At 49.4% G+C, this 20,027-nt stretch overlaps 2 protein-coding genes across 2 annotated transcripts; both read left to right on the top strand.

The window, feature by feature from the left end:
* The first annotated feature begins 3,980 nt into the window (after positions 1-3,980).
* Positions 3,981-6,839, top strand: LOC140247886 (PHD finger protein 7-like). Its single transcript, XM_072328089.1, is given in 10 exon segments — positions 3,981-4,023; positions 4,279-4,370; positions 4,467-4,568; positions 4,734-4,858; positions 5,040-5,221; positions 5,224-5,294; positions 5,297-5,409; positions 5,633-5,746; positions 5,873-5,991; positions 6,124-6,839. Coding segments are annotated over 10 exon segments (1,677 nt in total).
* A 5,162-nt stretch (positions 6,840-12,001) lies between these two features.
* On the top strand, positions 12,002-14,856 carry LOC140247885 (PHD finger protein 7-like). Its single transcript, XM_072328088.1, is given in 10 exon segments — positions 12,002-12,044; positions 12,300-12,391; positions 12,488-12,589; positions 12,755-12,879; positions 13,061-13,242; positions 13,245-13,315; positions 13,318-13,430; positions 13,654-13,767; positions 13,894-14,012; positions 14,141-14,856. Coding segments are annotated over 10 exon segments (1,677 nt in total).
* Positions 14,857-20,027: the final 5,171 nt, after the last annotated feature.

The raw sequence follows: 20,027 nt of genomic DNA, 5'->3' as shown, positions 1-20,027 counted from the left end.
GAGTAAGTTCAGATTGGATGCTTTGTATAAAAACATTTTACACGTGGCATAATTAAAGCACAATAATCTAAAGAGATGGGAACTGCATTTAAAATGGGAAGGGTTATCATGCAGATAACTCAGTGCAGTTTTCTCTGACCGTACAGATTGACTAAGAGTCAGAATCTCTACTTTTAATGAGTGAAAGCTGTGTGTCAGAACACCTTTACATAAATCAAAATTGTAAACAAAAAGAAAGAAAGAAAAAGAAAAAAGCTTTATATTTCTCCATACTGCTAGAGGAAATTTCTTTAAATAAATATTTATTTATTTAAAAGGAGGAGGAAAGGCATTTTCAAAAGTCAGTTCCTACTTACTTTCAGTTTCTGCGAGGCTTGGACAAAGAGCAGTAAGCACTTGGGCTTAACTAGCAAATGGAAGGGAAATGCTTGCATCCAAGATAGAAAGCTCTTCATTCCACTTAAATTAAATCAACTAAATCCATAACATGCAAGTTATCAAACAGCTTTTTCCCATTAAGAAGTTCTTATGATCTTAACAAATCTGTATTTTTGATCCTACAATTATGACACAGTATGCCTTGCAATCCAAAGGAGGACAAAATTTGAAGTATTGAAACAAAACCTTACAAGAGTAGTATGACACTCTCAGTATAAGGCCTATATCTGCTTTTGTTGGCTACAATGGTATCATTCCTGTTAGTGAAGATGGGTGGGGGCTCTTGACATTATGTCAATCCAATAAAGAGCACCGCTTTAATCTGAACCCTTCTAAGGTCTTGGGATTTATGGTAGAATGTATTAGCTATTATTATTTTCAAGCTTTCGCGTTTTCTTCACCATCCTAAAGAGAAATAGAAAGTAATGTCTACAATTACCTAGTGCTGTGGCATATGGTATAAAGTCAATGAAAGAAAATGGCTATTAAAGAATCTCACTTTTTCCTCCAACTGGAAACCAAAGAAGAAACACTTCAGTTCATGGAATAACTTCTGCCTTGCATCGGCTGAACACTTTGCTGAATCACAGATTCTGTCAATCTATACATGGTCTCAATAAAACAGACAAATTTCAAGTCACTGAAAATCATTTCTGGATCTGTTCCTTTGAGTAAAACTCTTTGAAAAAACTCTTCCTTTGAGTAAACTCTTTGAAAGTGCCGATAATAGTAGGACAAGGGGAAATGGTTTTAAGTTGAAAGAGGGAAGATTTAGGTTGGATGTTAGGGGGAAGTTCTTTACTAGGAGAGTGGTGAGGTCCTGGAACAGGCTGCCCAGGGATGTTGTGGATGCTCTGTCCCTGGAGGTGTTCAGGGCCAGGTCGGATGGGGCCCTGGGCAACCTGATCTAGTAAATGTGGAAGTTTGGTGGCCTTGCCAGGCAGGGGGGTTGGAGCTTCATGATCTTTGAGATGCCTTCCAACCTGGGTCATTCTGTGATTCTGTGATTCTGTTACAGTTCTTAGGCAGGTCTCAAGGAGTTGTTGGTCTGAGATCTTTGATGAGATTTTACTCTCTCTGTGCCTCGTTCTTGAAAATAGCTCCAAATGTACGTATGGCCAAAAAGCGATGACACATATAAGGCACAACTGGGAGGCCAAAGATTGTTTCTCTGGTGGGATGGGGCTTATAGGAACCTGGTAAAGAGACACAATCAATTTTTTGATTTGAATATCTGATGGCAACCCCCTACATTCCATTTGAGAATGTGTTTAAGTCAACTGACAGTGGAGAAACAAATACTCCAAAAACATCCGTTATTTTTTAGGCACTCTTGAAACCCATTCCCAAATTCCTTAATTAAAATGGAATGCACGGGTGCGTATGTTTTGCTATTCACAGGACTGTGTTCATCCAGTGTATCAGAATTCATAAAATGATTTGCCACTATTTGAGTTAGCACTACGCTGCGCCCTCCTCATGCCCTGGTTGCAGCCCAGCCGGTACTGATCACACGTCAGTGTTTGGTCACAGGTGAACAGTTAGTGCTCTGAATGAAAGCTCTCCAAGGCTTTTCCAACCACCTGGCCTGTATTTCTATAGCACCTTCTAATATTCTTCAAAATATCTGTTCTTTTTTTCTTCACTGTCAAAGTGAACACTGCCAACTACGAGCTGCCATAGACAATGGGAGTCCTCAGCAATGCTACTGGGCATTTAGATTTGTATTTAATTCATGGATTCTTAACAGAGGCTACATACATAATGACAACACTTCAGGTCCAACACCCATGACTAAGTATCATAATGTAAAGCACCACGATGTGTGGATTTTTAAGGACATCAAATAACTTGCCCTAGCCAGTTCTCTGCTACCACTTTGCTGACAAGAACTTATGAAACATTAAAAACAGTACTAGATGTCATTCCATTCAACGATAACAACCCCGAAAATGTCTTAAAATTAATTAAATGGAAAAAATAAATTAATAAAGGGACTAGACCTAATGTTTCAGGAGCTGTATTTCAGGGAAAATAAATAAATAAATAAGTAAAACAAAAAAATTAAAAAGGAGAAAATATTGTAAGAATGCTGCATCCTCTTTTCTTCCTGTGGAAACTAACCGTAATGATGGCAGAAATAATCATATAGACCCGAGGTGAAGGGGTGATTCAGAAAGATCAAAAACAGCAAATTCTGGTTATGTAAGCACATCTTTCTAAAAATGATCAAAATAGGCAATTCTCAGCAATCTTAACTTACTGGGAAGAAAAAGATCATATAGTCTTTCATTCTTTAACGACATACAGTGATGTCACCTGTGCAGCACCAATAGCGGCTAGGTCTATGTTTGCTTGTATTACACAGATTTCCATGGAACATGGTTGACCAGCTCTTTCAGTATCCCAAAAACGAGTCATTGCACAGAGGCATTGTTCCACTGGACAACAGTAAAGGGAATAACTGAGTCCAGCAGCTGCTTTACACAGCACAAGTCTCGACCAAATCTGTCGAATCTATGTAATTCATATTTACACAGTACTCACATGCAGAAATTACCAAACAGAAATATAAAATAGGTAACCCAGAACTTTGCACTTTCAAAGCCTCAGCCCTAACTTTAACAGGTGCTCTCCACTACTGAAATTCGGCATTCCTGGCAAGGCTTTGGGGAAGAATAAAAATCCTACAGGAAGGAACCTCTTCCAACTCTGTCACTGGAAAATCAACACGTTTCAAATAAAATAAAACCACGAGGAGCTCTACTCATGAAATGGAACCAAGTAAAAACACATTATTTATAAAATATTCTGTTCCTTGGGTGAAACAGTGGACTTTCTGAGGTCCTGCATGGGTATTGCAATGAAAATCAGGCACACAACAAGCAGACTTTGCTGCTCTGTGCAGCCATAATCCTTTAAAGCATGCATGTCCGTCCTTTAAGCCATGCAAGACTTGCCTAATCCATACTGAGTGAAGAAGAATGGTCTTTTACCACATCTAAAATACACATTCTAGGTAGGTTACCGAAGAAACGTCGATATTTTTTTAATATTGTTTTTATTAAAACGTCCTGGATGTGTCAGGAGGGTGCGTGAGTCACGCAGTTCCTGTAGCAGCACAAACACACTTGGGCCCATCGGGGCAGAAATCAGGGAGAAGCCCAACCCTCAGTCTAGGCAGAGCCGACAGCGTCCTGCTTGGGTGCTGAGGGCCCTCACCTTCACCCCCCTGGGCAGTGGTGACTCTGTCACAGTGGGTGGCAGGGAGCGGCCACTGTGACCATAGGGCCTGCAAGCAGAACAAACGTTGCCAAGCTCAGGCCCTGTGTCAGTGCGACTTGGTGAGGTGCGGAGAGGGCAGGCACGAAGGGGCTGCCTGAGGCTGATAGTGGGAGGAGGGTTCCCATCCCTCAGAGGCCTGAGCTGTAAACTAACCTTCGTCCTGCTTCTCCCTCAGAGTTGGCAGAGGAGCGTGCAGAGGTGAAAGCCCAGCGCTGCCGGAGCAGAAACTCTGCAAGTGCTCACTGTTGATTTGCGCCATGTGCTCAAGGATGCAGGAGGCTCCCAGCTTGAGGGAACCTGGTGAGAGACAAGTATCCCAGCTTGCAGCTCCATGCTGCCTGGCACAGGCCTTCTGGGGCGGCAGGGGTGTGCTGGGACCCACTTTGCCTGTGGCTGCCTGCTGGGACCAATGGGCTCTCAATGCCCCCTTCCCCTGCACAGCCTTCAGCCCTACCCCTCATCCAGCAGGGCAGGCACAGTGCAGGCCCCTGGGGACAGCCCTCAGGAACAGCTGGCCCTGCACCGTGCTCACTGCTTTTGCTCTCTCCCCTCCAGCATGCATGCTGTGCGGCCAGACAGATGCCGACCCGGACATCTGTGGGTCCAAGCAGCTGGACTTTGGGATATGTGCTCATGTGTTCTGTATGGTGAGTTCCCCCCGGGGCTCCCTCCTTTCGCCTTCCTCCAAGCAATGGTTCCTTCCTTTCTGTCCTCACACGATCCTGCTCTTTTCTCTTGAACAGGCATTTTCCAACGGCCTTTTCCAGCAGGCAAGAATAGTCGACAGAACAGCAGAGGTGACCCCAGAGGACGTCCAATGTGTAGTCCAGGAAGCAGAGCACAAGGTGAGGACCTGACTGGAGCAGGTTGGTTTGGGCCAGGAGAGGCTCCTCAAGCCTGAGGAAGCAATCCCGGCCTGCATCCTGTGTCCTGAGCCCTGCCCAGAGGCATGGGGGCCAGCAGCAAAGGCCCTGAGCTTGCTCCTGATGACGCTGCTCTGCTCCTTCCAGCACTGCTTCATTTGTGGCGAACTGGGGGCACCCATCACCTGTGCAGAGATGGGCTGTGAACAGAGTTTCCATCTGCCCTGTACCCGGCAGGGTGAATGTGTCACACAGTACTTTGGAGAGTACAGGTAAGGGCTGCCAGGCCTCGCCTGCAACCCCTGCTGTCAGTACCAGCCAAGAAAGTAAGGAACCTGCTGTGACACCTTTCAGCAGCCTGCAGAGCCAGGGCCAAGGCCCAGGTCTCCTTCCTTTTCTTCTGCCCTCCTTGCAGCTCTTCTCACCTTGCTTGTCCCTTCCATCTTCCCCCAGTTCATTCTGCCGGAAGCACAGCCCTAAGCAGGCTGCGGAGACGGCTCCAGAGCAGAATACCAACTGCATTATCTGCATGGAGCCAGTGGAGGACAAGAAGTCCTACTTCACCCTGGTATGCCCAGCCTGCAAGCACGCCTGGTTCCACCGGGCCTGCATCCAGGTAGGAGCCCTCCCCTTAACCTTGGGCAAGCAGCAGTGGGCAATCAGCAGCACCTGAGCCTGCTCCCGCTCCCACTGACTGTGTTTCTTCTATGCTACAGGGACAGGCCATCCGTGCAGGCATCAACTGCTTTCAGTGCCCCCTCTGCAGAGATACGGATGCCTTTCTATCCGACATGCTTGTCATGGGCATCCGAATCCCGCTCAGGTTGGTGTTTTTCTGCCGGCTCTCTAGACACGAGGGCACCAGAGCTGCGCCTGCCCAGGGAGTGCTTGGGCAGGCTGGGCCCTTGGCTGCCCATGAACCCTGGCTGCCCTCAGCCTCACAGACAAGCTGGAAATGGGATTGGGGTAGAAGAACAGTGCTGTTCCGGGTCAGCCATAGTCCAGAGGCAGCGGGAGCTCATCACGTATTCTCCATTCTCTGGCAGTGGGCCAATGTGGGAGGACGACGATGCATACGCATCGCTGGGATTGAGACACGAGCGCTGCGATGCCAGTGAGTGCCTTTGCCCACTAGGCAGGGAGCAGGCAGAAGGAGAGGGGTGAGTTACCTCAGCAGCCCTCTGGGGCTACGCATGGGATCTCAGCCTCACCACAGGCTACGGGAACAAGCACTCCTTGGCTCAGCTCCCTTTGTCCTCACAGACACAACCCGTTTGTTTCCCCAGGCCCTGGGAGCTGCTCCTGTGCAGCTCCTGTGCTGCAGAAGGCACTCACCGGCGCTGCTCCTACCTGAGCAACGACGCAGATGCTTGGGAGTGCGAGGCCTGTGCTGGCGTGGGCACCGGTAAGAAGCAAATAGCCATGCGGGGGCCACACAAGGCCTGGCAGTGGGTGTGTGGGGCAGCCTGGCCAAAGTCTCTCTGACCACACCAGGGCTAGAGGCCCATCCTGCTGACCTTCCTGCCTCCACTTACAGCCTCCAGTGTCAACTCAGAGGTCAACGGCCCCAACACTGCCAGCCAACGTGGACTACTGCCATCCCACAGCTCCACAGCTCCTGAGAGCAGCAGCCCCAGCACTGCCAGCCAGGCAGAAACAGGACCTGTTTACAGTTCCCAGGTGCCTGAGAGCAGCAGCCAGTCCAGCCTGCCTGGGACAGCCCAAATGGATGAAGACATCTGTAATCATCCCCGAGGCTGCCGTGGGAGCAGCCCTGCTGACAGATGCCCCCCAACATCATCCAGTCAGATGGCATCACGGACCTCAAGGGCTTCCCTGCAAGTTGGCAGCCGCAGGTCCAGACTGGGAGAGCGGACTCGGACACGAAGCCGCTCCCCAATAAATTCTCAGGCCCTGGATTCCCACAGCCATCCCCGGAGGCTCTCCAGGAGGAGCCAGGTACCAGCTGCAGGGGCTGAGAGTGGCTCCCAACGCTACACCAGACGGGGAGCACTAAGGTCATCAGGGGATTCCCCAGCGGCTGATTGCAGAGGCCAGACCAGGCAGCGGGCCCAGACACGAAGCCGCTCCCCTGTGGAACGTCGGCCTGCAGAATCCCGGGGCCAGCTCCAGAGACACCACAGGAGCCAGTCCAGGCGACAAGGGCCAGCTCAGGTGCAAAGCCGCACCTGGGGACGTCAGGCTGAGAATACCCACAGCCGGCCCCAGAGATGCAGAAGTAGGCGAACGTGAGCCCCACGTGCTAGCTCTGGTCCTCAGAGGCCAGCATAATAAAAATTGAAGATCTCACAGACATTTCTCAGTATGGTTCTTCTCCGCTTTTCCGAAGGTGGGATGCCTCTGGGGCAGGAAGCACAGGGTTGTCTTCTCCCAGGCACCTATCCCCCCATACCTTCCTTCCCGTGCCTGGGTCTAGGCAGTGCTGGGTTCCAGCCCCAACTCCACTGGGGCTCAATATCTCCAGTGCCCACAGGTCAAGGCTGTGCTAGAAGGGGCAGTCCTGTTCTGGTAGTGCTTCTGGCCTTGGGGTTGTCACTGCATTCATGGCATGCATGTTGCCCCCCACCCCACCCCACCAGCCAGCTGTGGGCTGGGCCAGTGCCTGCCTGGACTCTACGCCTGCAATGGCCTTGCTGCAGTGGCAGCAGCTCTGAGTGGTGGTTCTGCTTTGGGGATGCTACCGCTCATCGTGTGCCTGAACCACTAAGTTCTGTACCACAGTCATTTTTTATGCTTCCCGTATGAGTCCTGTAGGCCCCTTTCAGGTACTGGAAGTTTGCTATGAGGTCCACCCCAGCGCCTTCTCCAGGCTGAGGAGCCAATTTTTTCTCAGCCTGTTGTCAGAGGGGAGGTGTTGCAGCCTCTGATGATCTTCGTGGCCCTCTTCCAATGTCCTTGTGATGGATGCCCCGGAACTGGGTGTGGTACACCCACAAGAGGAGAGTAGAGGAGCAGAATCCTCTACTACTCTGTTCCTGTATGAACACTATGGTTGCTACCCTGCTTGTACACACGATGACCACCCATCACTTGATCCAACTGTCTGCAGAAATATCCCACAGGCCTGAAATATCTTCCAGGACCCAGTGTGTTCTTTTAGCACGTCCAGAACAGTGTGACGCATTCTGTGCACATGTCATTCAAAAGGCTTTTCCAGATTTGAAACATTAGAGCTGCTTTCAATTGAATAAAGGCAGTTTGCCATTCTGGGTTTTGTTCCAAGAATTCTCCTTCTCCTTTATCAGATTAATCTCACAAAGGTTTCACGTTCAGTCCGTAATTTGGTATTCATCATCAACAACATCCTGCCACACCTATCATAAGAAAGTGCGCCATTCCTGTTTTGACTTTGGCTCTGTTGGTTGACGCATTGCCTCCTTTCTCTCAGTCTCCAGGCTTTGGTATCCTTGAGTGATGATAAAACATACGTACATCACAGGCTGTGATTTCTTCTTTGGTGAAGTAGAATTGTTTTGGGCTGCATATAATACACGTAATGTATCCAATGTACTCAACCAACAGATTCTTTATTTTTTCATTGAAATACCTCCGAAAGAGAGAGCAACAAAATATATAAAAATAGTGGGAGACAATAACCTGTTCATTGTGAAACTAATGCATCACTCTGGTTTGATGGAAGTGGTTACTTGTGGCCTTCTATGATGGAGTGACGGCATTGGTTGACGAAGGGAAGGCGACTGATGTCATTTACCTGGACTTGAGTAAGGCCTTTGACATGGTCCCCCACCGCATCCTCATCTCCAAATTGGAGGGGTGTGGATTTGATGGGAGGACCACTCGATGGATAAGAAATTGGTTGAAAGGCTGCCGACAGAGGGTGGTGATCAATGGCTCTATGTCCAGGTGGAGTTTGGTAACAAGCGGCATCCCCAGGGATCTGTCTTGGGACTGGTGCTCTTTAACATCTTTATCTGTGACATCGACGATGGAATGGAGTGCACCCTCAGCAAGTTTGCTGATGACACCAAGCTGAGCGGTGCGGTCAACACGGAGGAAGGAAGGGATGCCATTCAGAGGGACTTTGACAGGCTTGAAAGGTGGGCCCAGGTTAACCTAATGAGGTTCAACATGGCAAAGTGCAAGGTTTTGCACTTGGGCTGGAAGAATCCCAGTCACCTGTACAGACTGGGAGGAGCAGTCCTTGAGAGCAGCTCAGCAGAGAAGGACGTGGGGGTCCTAATAGATGAGAAACTTAACGTGAGACATCAGTGTGCTCTTGCAGTTTGGAAAGCAAATGGGATCCTGGGCTCCATCAGAAGAGGGGTGGCCAGCAGGGATAGGGAGGTGATTGACCCTCTCTACTCTGCTCTTGTGAGGCCCCATCTGGAATACTGTGTCCAGGTGTGGAGCCCTCAGTACAAGAAAGATATAGAGCTGTTGGAGAAGGTCCAGAGGAGGGCCATGAGGATGGTCAGGGGGCTGGAGCACCTGCCCTCTGAGGACAGGCTGAGGGAGCTGGGCTTGTTCAGCCTGTAGAAAAGAAGGCTGCGGGGTGACCTCATTGCAGCCTCTCAGTACCTGAAGGGTACCTATAAACAGGAGGGGAGTCAACTCTTTGAAAGGGCCGATAATAGTAGGACAAGGGGAAATGGTTTTAAGTTGAAAGAGGGAAGATTTAGGTTGGATGTTAGGGGGAAGTTCTTTACTAGGAGAGTGGTGAGGTCCTGGAACAGGCTGCCCAGGGAGGTTGTGGATGTCCCATCCCTGAGGTGTTCAAGGCCAGGTTGGATGGGGCCCTGGGCAATCTGATCTAGTAAATGTGGATGTTTGGTGGCCCTGCCAGGCAGGGGGATTGGAGCTTCATGATCCTTGAGATGCCTTCCAACCTGGGTCATTCTGTGATTCTGTTACAGTTCTTAGGCAGGTCTCAAGGAGTTGTTGGTCAGAGATCTTTGATGAGATTTTACTCTCTCTGTGCCTCGTTCTTGAAAATAGTCCCAAATGTACGTAAGGTCAAAAAGCGATGACACATATAAGGCACAACTGGGAGGCCAAAGATTGTTTCTCTGGTGGGATGGGGCTTATAGGAACCTGATAAAGAGACACAAGCAATTTTTTGATTTGAATATCTGGTGGCAACCCCCTACATTCCATTTGAGAATGTGTTTAAGTCAACTGACAGTGGAGACACAAATACTCCAAAAACATCCGTTATTTTTTAGGCACTCTTGAAACCCATTCCCAAATTCCTTAATTAAAATGGAATGCACGGGTGCGTATGTTTTGCTATTCACAGGACTGTGTTTATCCAATGTATCAGAATTCATAAAATGATTCGCCATTATTTGAGTTTGCACTACGCTGCGCCCTCCTCATGCCCTGGTTGCAGCCCAGCCGGTACTGATCACACGTCAGTGTTTGGTCACAGGTGAACAGTTAGTGCTCTGAATAAAAGCTCTCCCAGACTTTTCCAGCCACCTGGCCTGTGTTTCTATAGCACCTTCTAATATTCTTCAAAATATCTGTTCTTTTTTTCTTCACTGTCAAAGTGAACACTGCCAACTAAGAGCTGCCATAGACAATGGGAGTCCTCAGCAATGCTACTGGGCATTTAGATTTGTATTTAATTCATTCTTAACAGAGGCTACATACATAATGACAACACTTCAGGTCCAACACCCATGACTAAGTATCATAATGTAAAGCACCACGATGTGTGGATTTTTAAGGACATCAAATAACTTGCCCTAGCCAGTTCTCTGCTACCACTTTGCTGACAAGAACTTACGGAACGTTCAAAACAGTACTAGATGTCATTCCATTCAACAATAACAACCCCGAAAATGTCTTAAAATTAATTAAAAGGAAAAAATAAATTAATAAAGGGACTAGACCTAATGTTTCAGGAGCTGTATTTCAGGGAAAATAAATAAATAAATAAGTAAAACAAAAAAATTAAAAAGGAGAAAATATTGTAAGAATGCTGCATCCTCTTTTCTTCCTGTGGATACTAACCGTAATGATGGCAGAAATAATCATATAGACCCGAGGTGAAGAGGTGATTCAGAAAGATCAAAAACAGCAAATTCTGGTTATGTAAGCATATCTTTCTAAAAATGATCAAAATAGGCAATTCTCAGCAATCTTAACTTACTGGGAAGAAAAAGATAATATGGTCTTTCATTCTTTAACGACATACAGTGATGTTACCTGTGCAGCACCAATAGAGGCTAGGTCTATGTTTGCTTGTATTACACAGATTTCCATGGAACATGGTTGACCAGATCTTTCAGCATCCCAAAAACAAGTCATTGCACAGAGGCATTGTTCCACTGGACAACAGTAAAGGGAATAACTGAGTCCAGCAGCTGTTTTACACAGCACAAGTCTTGGCCAAATCTGTCGCATCTCTGTAATGCATATTTATGCAATATTCACATGCAGAAATTACCAAACAGAAATATAAAATTGGTAACCCAGAACTTTGCACTTTCAAAGCCTCAGCCCTAACTTTAACAGGTGCTCTCCACTACTGAAATTTGGCATTCCTGGCAAGGCTTTGGGGAAGAGTAAAAATCCTACAGGAAGGAACCTCTTCCAACTCTGTCACTGGAAAATCAACACGTTTCAAATAAAATAAAACCACGAGGAGCTCTACTCATTAAATGGAACCAAGTAAAAACACATTATTTATAAAATATTCTGTTCCTTGGGTGAAACAGTGGACTTTCTGAGGTCCTACATGGGTATTGCAATGAAAATCAAGCACACAACAAGCAGACTTTGCTGCTCTGTGCAGCCATAATCCTTTAAAGCATGCATGTCCGTCCTTTAAGCCATGCAAGACTTGCCTAATCCATACTGAGTGAAGAAGAATGGTCTTTTACCACATCTAAAATACACATTCTAGGTGGGTTACAGAAGAAATGTCGATATTTTTTTAATATTGTTTTTATTAAAACATCCTGGATGTGTCAGGAGGGTGCGTGAGTCACGCAGTTCCTGTAGCAGCACAAACACACTTGGGCCCATCGGGGCAGAAATCAGGGAGAAGCCCAACCCTCAGTCTAGGCAGAGCCGACAGCGTCCTGCTTGGGTGCTGAGGGCCCTCACCTTCACCCCCCTGGGCAGTGGTGACTCTGTCACAGTGGGTGGCAGGGAGCGGCCACTGTGACCATAGGGCCTGCAAGCAGAACAAACGTTGCCAAGCTCAGGCCCTGTGTCAGTGCGACTTGGTGAGGTGCGGAGAGGGCAGGCACGAAGGGGCTGCCTGAGGCTGATAGTGGGAGGAGGGTTCCCATCCCTCAGAGGCCTGAGCTGTAAACTAACCTTCGTCCTGCTTCTCCCTCAGAGTTGGCAGAGGAGCGTGTAGAGTTGAAAGCCCAGCGCTGCCGGAGCAGAAACTCTGCAAGTGCTCACTGCTGATGTGCGCCATGTGCTCGAGGATGCAGGAGGCTCCCAGCTTGAGGGAACCTGGTGAGAGACAAGTATCCCAGCTTGCAGCTCCATGCTGCCTGGCACAGGCCTTCTGGGGCGGCAGGGGTGTGCTGGGACCCGCTTTGCCTGTGGCTGCCTGCTGGGACCAATGGGCTCTCAATGCCCCCTTCCCCTGCACAGCCTTCAGCCCTACCCCTCATCCAGCAGGGCAGGCACAGTGCAGGCCCCTGGGGACAGCCCTCAGGGACAGCTGGCCCTGCACCGTGCTCACTGCTTTTGCTCTCTCCCCTCCAGCATGCATGCTGTGCGGCCAGACAGATGCCGACCCGGACATCTGTGGGTCCAAGCAGCTGGACTTTGGGATATGTGCTCATGTGTTCTGTATGGTGAGTTCCCCCCGGGGCTCCCTTATTTCGCCTTCCTCCAAGCAATGGTTCCTTCCTTTCTGTCCTCACACGATCCTGCTCTTTTCTCTTGAACAGGCATTTTCCAACGGCCTTTTCCAGCAGGCAAGAATAGTCGACAGAACGGCAGAGGTGACCCCAGAGGACGTCCAATGTGTAATCCAGGAAGCAGAGCACAAGGTGAGGACCTGACTGGAGCAGGTTGGTTTGGGCCAGGAGAGGCTCCTCAAGCCCAAGGAAGCAATCCCGGCCTGCATCCTGTGTCCTGAGCCCTGCCCAGAGGCATGGGGGCCAGCAGCAAAGGCCCTGAGCTTGCTCCTGATGACGCTGCTCTGCTCCTTCCAGCACTGCTTCATTTGTGGCGAACTGGGGGCACCCATCACCTGTGCAGAGATGGGCTGTGAACAGAGTTTCCATCTGCCCTGTACCCGGCAGGGTGAATGTGTCACCCAGTACTTTGGAGAGTACAGGTAAGGGCTGCCAGGCCTCGCCTGCAACCCCTGCTGTCAGTACCAGCCAAGACAGTAAGGAACCTGCTGTGACACCTTTCAGCAGCCTGCAGAGCCAGGGCCAAGGCCCAGGTCTCCTTCCTTTTCTTCTGCCCTCCTTGCAGCTCTTCTCACCTTGCTTGTCCCTTCCGTCTTCCCCCAGTTCATTCTGCCGGAAGCACAGCCCTAAGCAGGCTGCGGAGACGGCTCCAGAGCAGAATACCAACTGCATTATCTGCATGGAGCCAGTGGAGGACAAGAAGTCCTACTTCACCCTGGTGTGCCCAGCCTGCAAGCACGCCTGGTTTCACCGGGCCTGCATCCAGGTAGGAGCCCTCCCCTTAACCTTGGGCAAGCAGCAGTGGGCAATCAGCAGCACCTGAGCCTGCTCCTGCTCCCACTGACTGTGTTTCTTCTATGCTACAGGGACAGGCCATCCGTGCAGGCATCAACTGCTTTCAGTGCCCCCTCTGCAGAGATACGGATGCCTTTCTATCCGACATGCTTGTCATGGGCATCCGAATCCCGCTCAGGTTGGTGTTTTTCTGCCGGCTCTCTAGACACGAGGGCACCAGAGCTGCGCCTGCCCAGGGAGTGCTTGGGCAGGCTGGGCCCTTGGCTGCCCATGAACCCTGGCTGCCCTCAGCCTCACAGACAAGCTGGAAATGGGATTGGGGTAGAAGAACAGTGCTGTTCTGGGTCAGCCGTAGTCCAGAGGCAGCGGGAGCTCATCACGTATTCTCCATTCTCTGGCAGTGGGCCAATGTGGGAGGACGACGATGCATACGCATCGCTGGGATTGAGACACGAGCGCTGCGATGCCAGTGAGTGCCTTTGCCCACTAGGCAGGGAGCAGGCAGAAGGAGAGGGGTGAGTTACCTCAGCAGCCCTCTTGGGCTACGCATGGGATCTCAGCCTCACCACAGGCTATGGGAACAAGCACTCCTTGGCTTAGCTCCCTTTGTCCTCACAGACACAACCCGTTTGTTTCCCCAGGCCCTGGGAGCTGCTCCTGTGCAGCTCCTGTGCTGCAGAAGGCACTCACCGGCACTGCTCCTACCTGAGCAACAACGCAGACGCTTGGGAGTGCGAGGCCTGTGCTGGCGTGGGCACCGGTAAGAAGCAAATAGCCATGCGGGGGCCACACAAGGCCTGGCAGTGGGTGTGTGGGGCAGCCTGGCCAAAGTCTGACCACACCAGGGCTAGAGGCCCATCCTGCTGACCTTCCTGCCTCCACTTACAGCCTCCAGTGTCAACTCAGAGGTCAACGGCCCCAACACTGCCAGCCAACATGGACTACTGCCATCCCACAGCTCCACAACTCCTGAGAGCAGCAGCCCCAGCACTGCCAGCCAGGCAGAAACAGGACCTGTTTACAGTTCCCAGGTGCCTGAGAGCAGCAGCCAGTCCAGCCTGCCTGGGACAGCCCAAATGGATGAAGACATCTGTAATCATCCCCAAGGCTGCCGTGGGAGCAGCCCTGCTGACAGATGCCCCCCAACATCATCCAGTCAGAGGGCATCACGGACCTCAAGGGCTTCCCTGCAAGTTGGCAGCCGCAGGTCCAGACTGGGAGAGCGGACTCGGACACGAAGCCGCTCCCCAATAAATTCTCAGGCCCTGGATTCCCACAGCCATCCCCGGAGGCTCTCCAGGAGGAGCCAGGTACCAGCTGCAGGGGCTGAGAGTGGCTCCCAACGCTACACCAGACGGGGAGCACTAAGGTCATCAGGGGATTCCCCAGCGGCTGATTGCAGAGGCCAGACCAGGCAGCGGGCCCAGACACGAAGCCGCTCCCCTGTGGAACGTCGGCCTGCAGAATCCCGGGGCCAGCTCCAGAGACACCACAGGAGCCAGTCCAGGCGACAAGGGCCAGCTCAGGTGCAAAGCCGCACCTGGGGACGTCAGGCTGAGAATACCCACAGCCGGCCCCAAAGATGCAGAAGTAGGCGAACGTGAGCCCCACATGCTAGCTCTGGTCCTCAGAGGCCAGCACAATAAAAATTGAAGATCTCATAGACATTTCTCAGTATGGTACTTCTCCGCTTTTCCGAAGGTGTGATGCCTCTGGGGCAGAAAGCACAGGGTTGTCTTCTTCCAGGCACCTATCCCCCCATACCTTCCTTCCCGTGCCTGGGCCTAGGCAGTGCTGGGTTCCAGCCCCAACTCCACTGGGTCTCAATATCTCCAGTGCCCACAGGTCAAGACTGTGCTAGAAGGGGCAGTCCTGTTCTGGTAGTGCTTCTGGCCTTGGGGTTGTCACTGCATTCATGGCATGCAAGTTGCCTCCCACCCCACCCCACCAGCCAGCTGTGGGCTGGGCCAGTGCCTGCCTGGACTCTACGCCTGCAATGGCCTTGCTGCAGTGGCAGCAGCTCTGAGTGGTGGTTCTGCTTTGGGGATGCTACCGCTCATCGTGTGCCTGAACCACTAAGTTCTGTACCACAGTCATTTTTTATGCTTCCCGTATGAGTCCTGTAGGCCCCTTTCAGGTACTGGAAGTTTGCTATGAGGTCCACCCCAGCGCCTTCTCCAGGCTGAGGAGCCAATTTTTTCTCAGCCTGTTGTCAGAGGGGAGGTGTTGCAGCCTCTGATGATCTTCGTGGCCCTCTTCCAATGTCCTTGTGATGGATGCCCTGGAACTGGGTGTGGTACACCCACAAGAGGAGAGTAGAGGAGCAGAATCCTCTACTACTCTGTTGTTCCTGTATGAACACCATGGTTGCTACCCTGCTTGTACACACGATGACCACCCACCACTTGATCCAACTGTCTGCAGAAATATCCCACAGGCCTGAAATATCTTCCAGGACCCAGTGTGTTCTTTTAGCGCGTCCAAAACAGTGTGACGCATTCTGTGCACATGTCATTCAAAAGGCTTTTCCAGATTTGAAACATTAGAGCTGCTTTCAATTGAATAAAGGCAGTTTGCCATTCTGGGTTTTGTTCCAAGAATTCTTCTTCTCCTTTATCAGATTAATCTCACAAAGGTTTCACGTTCAGTCCGTAATTTGGTATTCATCATCTACAACATCCTGCCACACCTATCATAAGAAAGCGCGCCATTACTGTTTTGACTTTGGCTCTGTTGGTTGACGCACTGCCTCCTTTCTCTCAGTCTCCAGGCTTTTGTATCCTTGAGTGGTGATAAAACATACATACATCACAGGCTGTGATTTCTTCTTTGGTGAAGAAGAATTGTTTTGGGCTGCATATAATACATGTAATGTATCCAGTATACTCAACCAACAGATTCTTTATGTTTTCATTGAAATACTTCCGAAAGAGAGAGCAACAAAACATATAAAAATAGTGGGAGACAATAACCTGTTCATTGTGAAACTAATGAATCACTCTGGTTTGATGGAAGTGGTTACTTGTGGCCTTCTATGATGGAGTGACGGCATTGGTTGACGAAGGGAAGGCGACCGATGCCATTTACCTGGACTTGAGTAAGGCCTTTGACATGGTCCCCCACCGCATCCTCATCTCCAAATTGGAGGGGTGTGGATTTGATGGGAGGACCACTCGATGGATAAGAAATTGGTTGAAAGGCTGCCGACAGAGGGTGGTGATCAATGGCTCTATGTCCAGGTGGAGTTTGGTAACAAGCGGCATCCCCAGGGATCTGTCTTGGGACTGGTGCTCTTTAACATCTTTATCTGTGACATCGACGATGGAATGGAGTGCACCCTCAGCAAGTTTGCTGATGACACCAAGCTGAGTGGTGCGGTCAACACGGAGGAAGGAAGGGATGCCATTCAGAGGGACCTTGACAGGCTTGAAAGGTGGGCCCAGGTGAACCTAATGAGGTTCAACATGGCAAAGTGCAAGGTTTTGCACTTGGGCCGGAAGAACCCCAGTCACCTGTACAGACTGGGAGGAGCAGTCCTTGAGAGCAGCTCAGCAGAGAAGGACCTGGGGGTCCTGATAGATGAGAAACTTAACGTGAGACAGCAGCGTGCTCTTGCAGTTTGGAAAGCAAATGGGATCCTGGGCTCCATCAGAAGAGGGGTGGCCAGCAGGGATAGGGAGGTGATTGACCGTCTCTACTCTGCTCTTGTGAGGCCCCATCTGGAATACTGTGTCCAGGTATGGAGCCCTCAGTACAAGAAAGATATGGAGCTGTTGGAGAAGGTCCAGAGGAGGGCCACGAGGATGGTCAGGGGGCTGTAGCACCTGCCCTATGAGGACAGATTGAGGGAACTGGGCTTGTTCAGCCTGGAGAAAAGAAGGCTGCGGGGTGACCTCATTGCAGCCTCTCAGTACCTGAAGGGTACCTATAAACAGGAGGGGAGTCAACTCTTTGAAAGGGTCGATTATAGTAGGACAAGGGGAAATGGTTTTAAGTTGAAAGAGGGAAGATTTAGGTTGGATGTTAGGGGGAAGTTCTTTACTAGAAGAGTGGTGAGGTCCTGGAACAGGCTGCCCAGGGAGTTTGTGGATGTCCCATCCCTGAGGTGTTCAGGGCCAGGTTGGATGGGGCCCTGGGCAACCTGATCTAGTAAATGGAAGTTTGGTGGCCTTGCCAGGCAGGGGGATTGGAGCTTCATGATCCTTGAGATGCCTTCCAACCTGGGTCATTCTGTGATTCTGTGATTCCGTTACAGTTCTTAGGCAGGTCTCAAGGAGTTGCTGGTCAGAGATCTTTGATGAGATTTTACTCTCTCTGTGCCTCGTTTTTGAAAATAGTCCCAAATGTACGTAAGGTCAAAAAGCGATGACACATATAAGGCACAACTGGGAGGCCAAAGATTGTTTCTCTGGTGGGATGGGGCTTATAGGAACCTGGTAAAGAGACACAAGCAATTTTTTGATTTGAATATCTGATGGCAACCCCCTACATTCCATTTGAGAATGTGTTTAAGTCAACTGACAATGGAGACACAAATGCTCCAAAAACATCCGTTATTTTTTAGGCACTCTTGAAACCCATTCCCAAATTCCTTAATTAAAATGGAATGCACGGGTGTGTATGTTTTGCTATTCACAGGACTGTGTTCATCCAGTGTATCAGAATTCATAAAATGATTTGCCACTATTTGAGTTAGCACTACACTGCGCCCTCCTCATGCCCTGGTTGCAGCCCAGCCGGTACTGATCACACGTCAATGTTTGGTCACAGGTGAACAGTTAGTGCTCTGAATGAAAGCTCTCCCAGGCTTTTCCAGCCACCTGGCCTGTGTTTCTATAGCACCTTCTAATATTCTTCAAAATATCTGTTCTTTTTTTCTTCACTGTCAAAGTGAACACTGCCAACTACGAGCTGCCATAGACAATGGGAGTCCTCAGCAATGCTACTGGGCATTTAGATTTGTATTTAATTCATGGATTCTTAACAGAGGCTACATACATAATGACAACACTTCAGGTCCAACACCCATGACTAAGTATCATAATGTAAAGCACCACGATGTGTGGATTTTTAAGGACATCAAATAACTTGCCCTAGCCAGTTCTCTGCTACCACTTTGCTGACAAGAACTTACGGAACGTTCAAAACAGTACTAGATGTCATTCCATTCAACAATAACAACCCCGAAAATGTCTTAAAATTAATTAAAAGGAAAAAATAAATTAATAAAGGGACTAGACCTAATGTATTAGGAGCTGTATTTCAGGGAAAATAAATAAATAAGAAAAACAAAAAAATTAAAAAGGAGAAAATATTGTAAGAATGCTGCATCCTCTTTTCTTCCTGTGGAAACTAACCGTAATGATGGCAGAAATAATCATATAGACCCGAGGTGAAGAGGTGATTCAGAAAGATCAAAAACAGCAAATTCTGGTTATGTAAGCACATCTTTCTAAAAATGATCAAAATAGGCAATTCTCAGCAATCTTAACTTACTGGGAAGAAAAAGATAATATGGTCTTTCATTCTTTAACGACATACAGTGATGTTACCTATGCAGCACCAATAGAGGCTAGGTCTGTGTTTGCTTGTATTACACAGATTTCCATGGAACACGGTTGACCAGCTCTTTCAGCATCCCAAAAACGAGTCATTGCACAGAGGCATTGTTCCACTGGACAACAGTAAAGGGAATAACTGAGTCCAGCAGCTGCTTTACACAGCAGAAGTCTCAACCAAATCTGTCAAATCTATGTAATTCATATTTACGCAGTACTCACATGCAGAAATTACCAAACAGAAATCTAAAATTGGTAACCCAGAACTTTGCACTTTCAAAGCCTCAGCCCTAACTTTAACAGGTGCTCTCCACTACTGAAATTTGGCATTCCTGGCAAGGTTTTGGGGAAGAATAAAAATCCTACAGGAAGGAACCTCTTCCAACTCTGTCACTGGAAAATCAACACGTTTCAAATAAAATAAAACCACGAGGAGCTCTACTCATTAAATGGAACCAAGTAAAAACACATTATTTATAAAATATTCTGTTCCTTGGGTGAAACAGTGGGCTTTCTGAGGTCCTGCATGGGTATTGCAATGAAAATCAAGCACACAACAAGCAGACTTTGCTGCTCTGTGCAGCCATAATCCTTTAAAGCATGCATGTCCGTCCTTTAAGCCATGCAAGACTTGCTTAATCCATACTGAGTGAAGAAGAATGGTCTTTCACCACATCTAAAATACACATTCTAGGTGGGTTACAGAAGAAATGTCGATATTTTTTTAATATTGTTTTTATTAAAACGTCCTGGATGTGTCAGGAGGGTGCGTGAGTCACGCAGTTCCTGTAGCAGCACAAACACACTTGGGCCCATCGGGGCAGAAATCAGGGAGAAGCCCAACCCTCAGTCTAGGCAGAGCCGACAGCGTCCTGCTTGGGTGCTGAGGGCCCTCACCTTCACCCCCCTGGGCAGTGGTGACTCTGTCACAGTGGGTGGCAGGGAGCGGCCACTGTGACCATAGGGCCTGCAAGCAGAACAAACGTTGCCAAGCTCAGGCCCTGTGTCAGTGCGACTTGGTGAGGTGCGGAGAGGGCAGGCACGAAGGGGCTGCCTGAGGCTGATAGTGGGAGGAGGGTTCCCATCCCTCAGAGGCCTGAGCTGTAAACTAACCTTCGTCCTGCTTCTCCCTCAGAGTTGGCAGAGGAGCGTGCAGAGGTGAAAGCCCAGCGCTGCCGGAGCAGAAACTCTGCAAGTGCTCACTGTTGATTTGCGCC

Source organism: Excalfactoria chinensis, chromosome 2 (assembly GCF_039878825.1).
Source record: "Excalfactoria chinensis isolate bCotChi1 chromosome 2, bCotChi1.hap2, whole genome shotgun sequence".
Classification (NCBI taxonomy): Eukaryota; Metazoa; Chordata; class Aves; order Galliformes; family Phasianidae; genus Excalfactoria; species Excalfactoria chinensis.
This window is presented reverse-complemented; position numbering and strand designations above follow the sequence as displayed.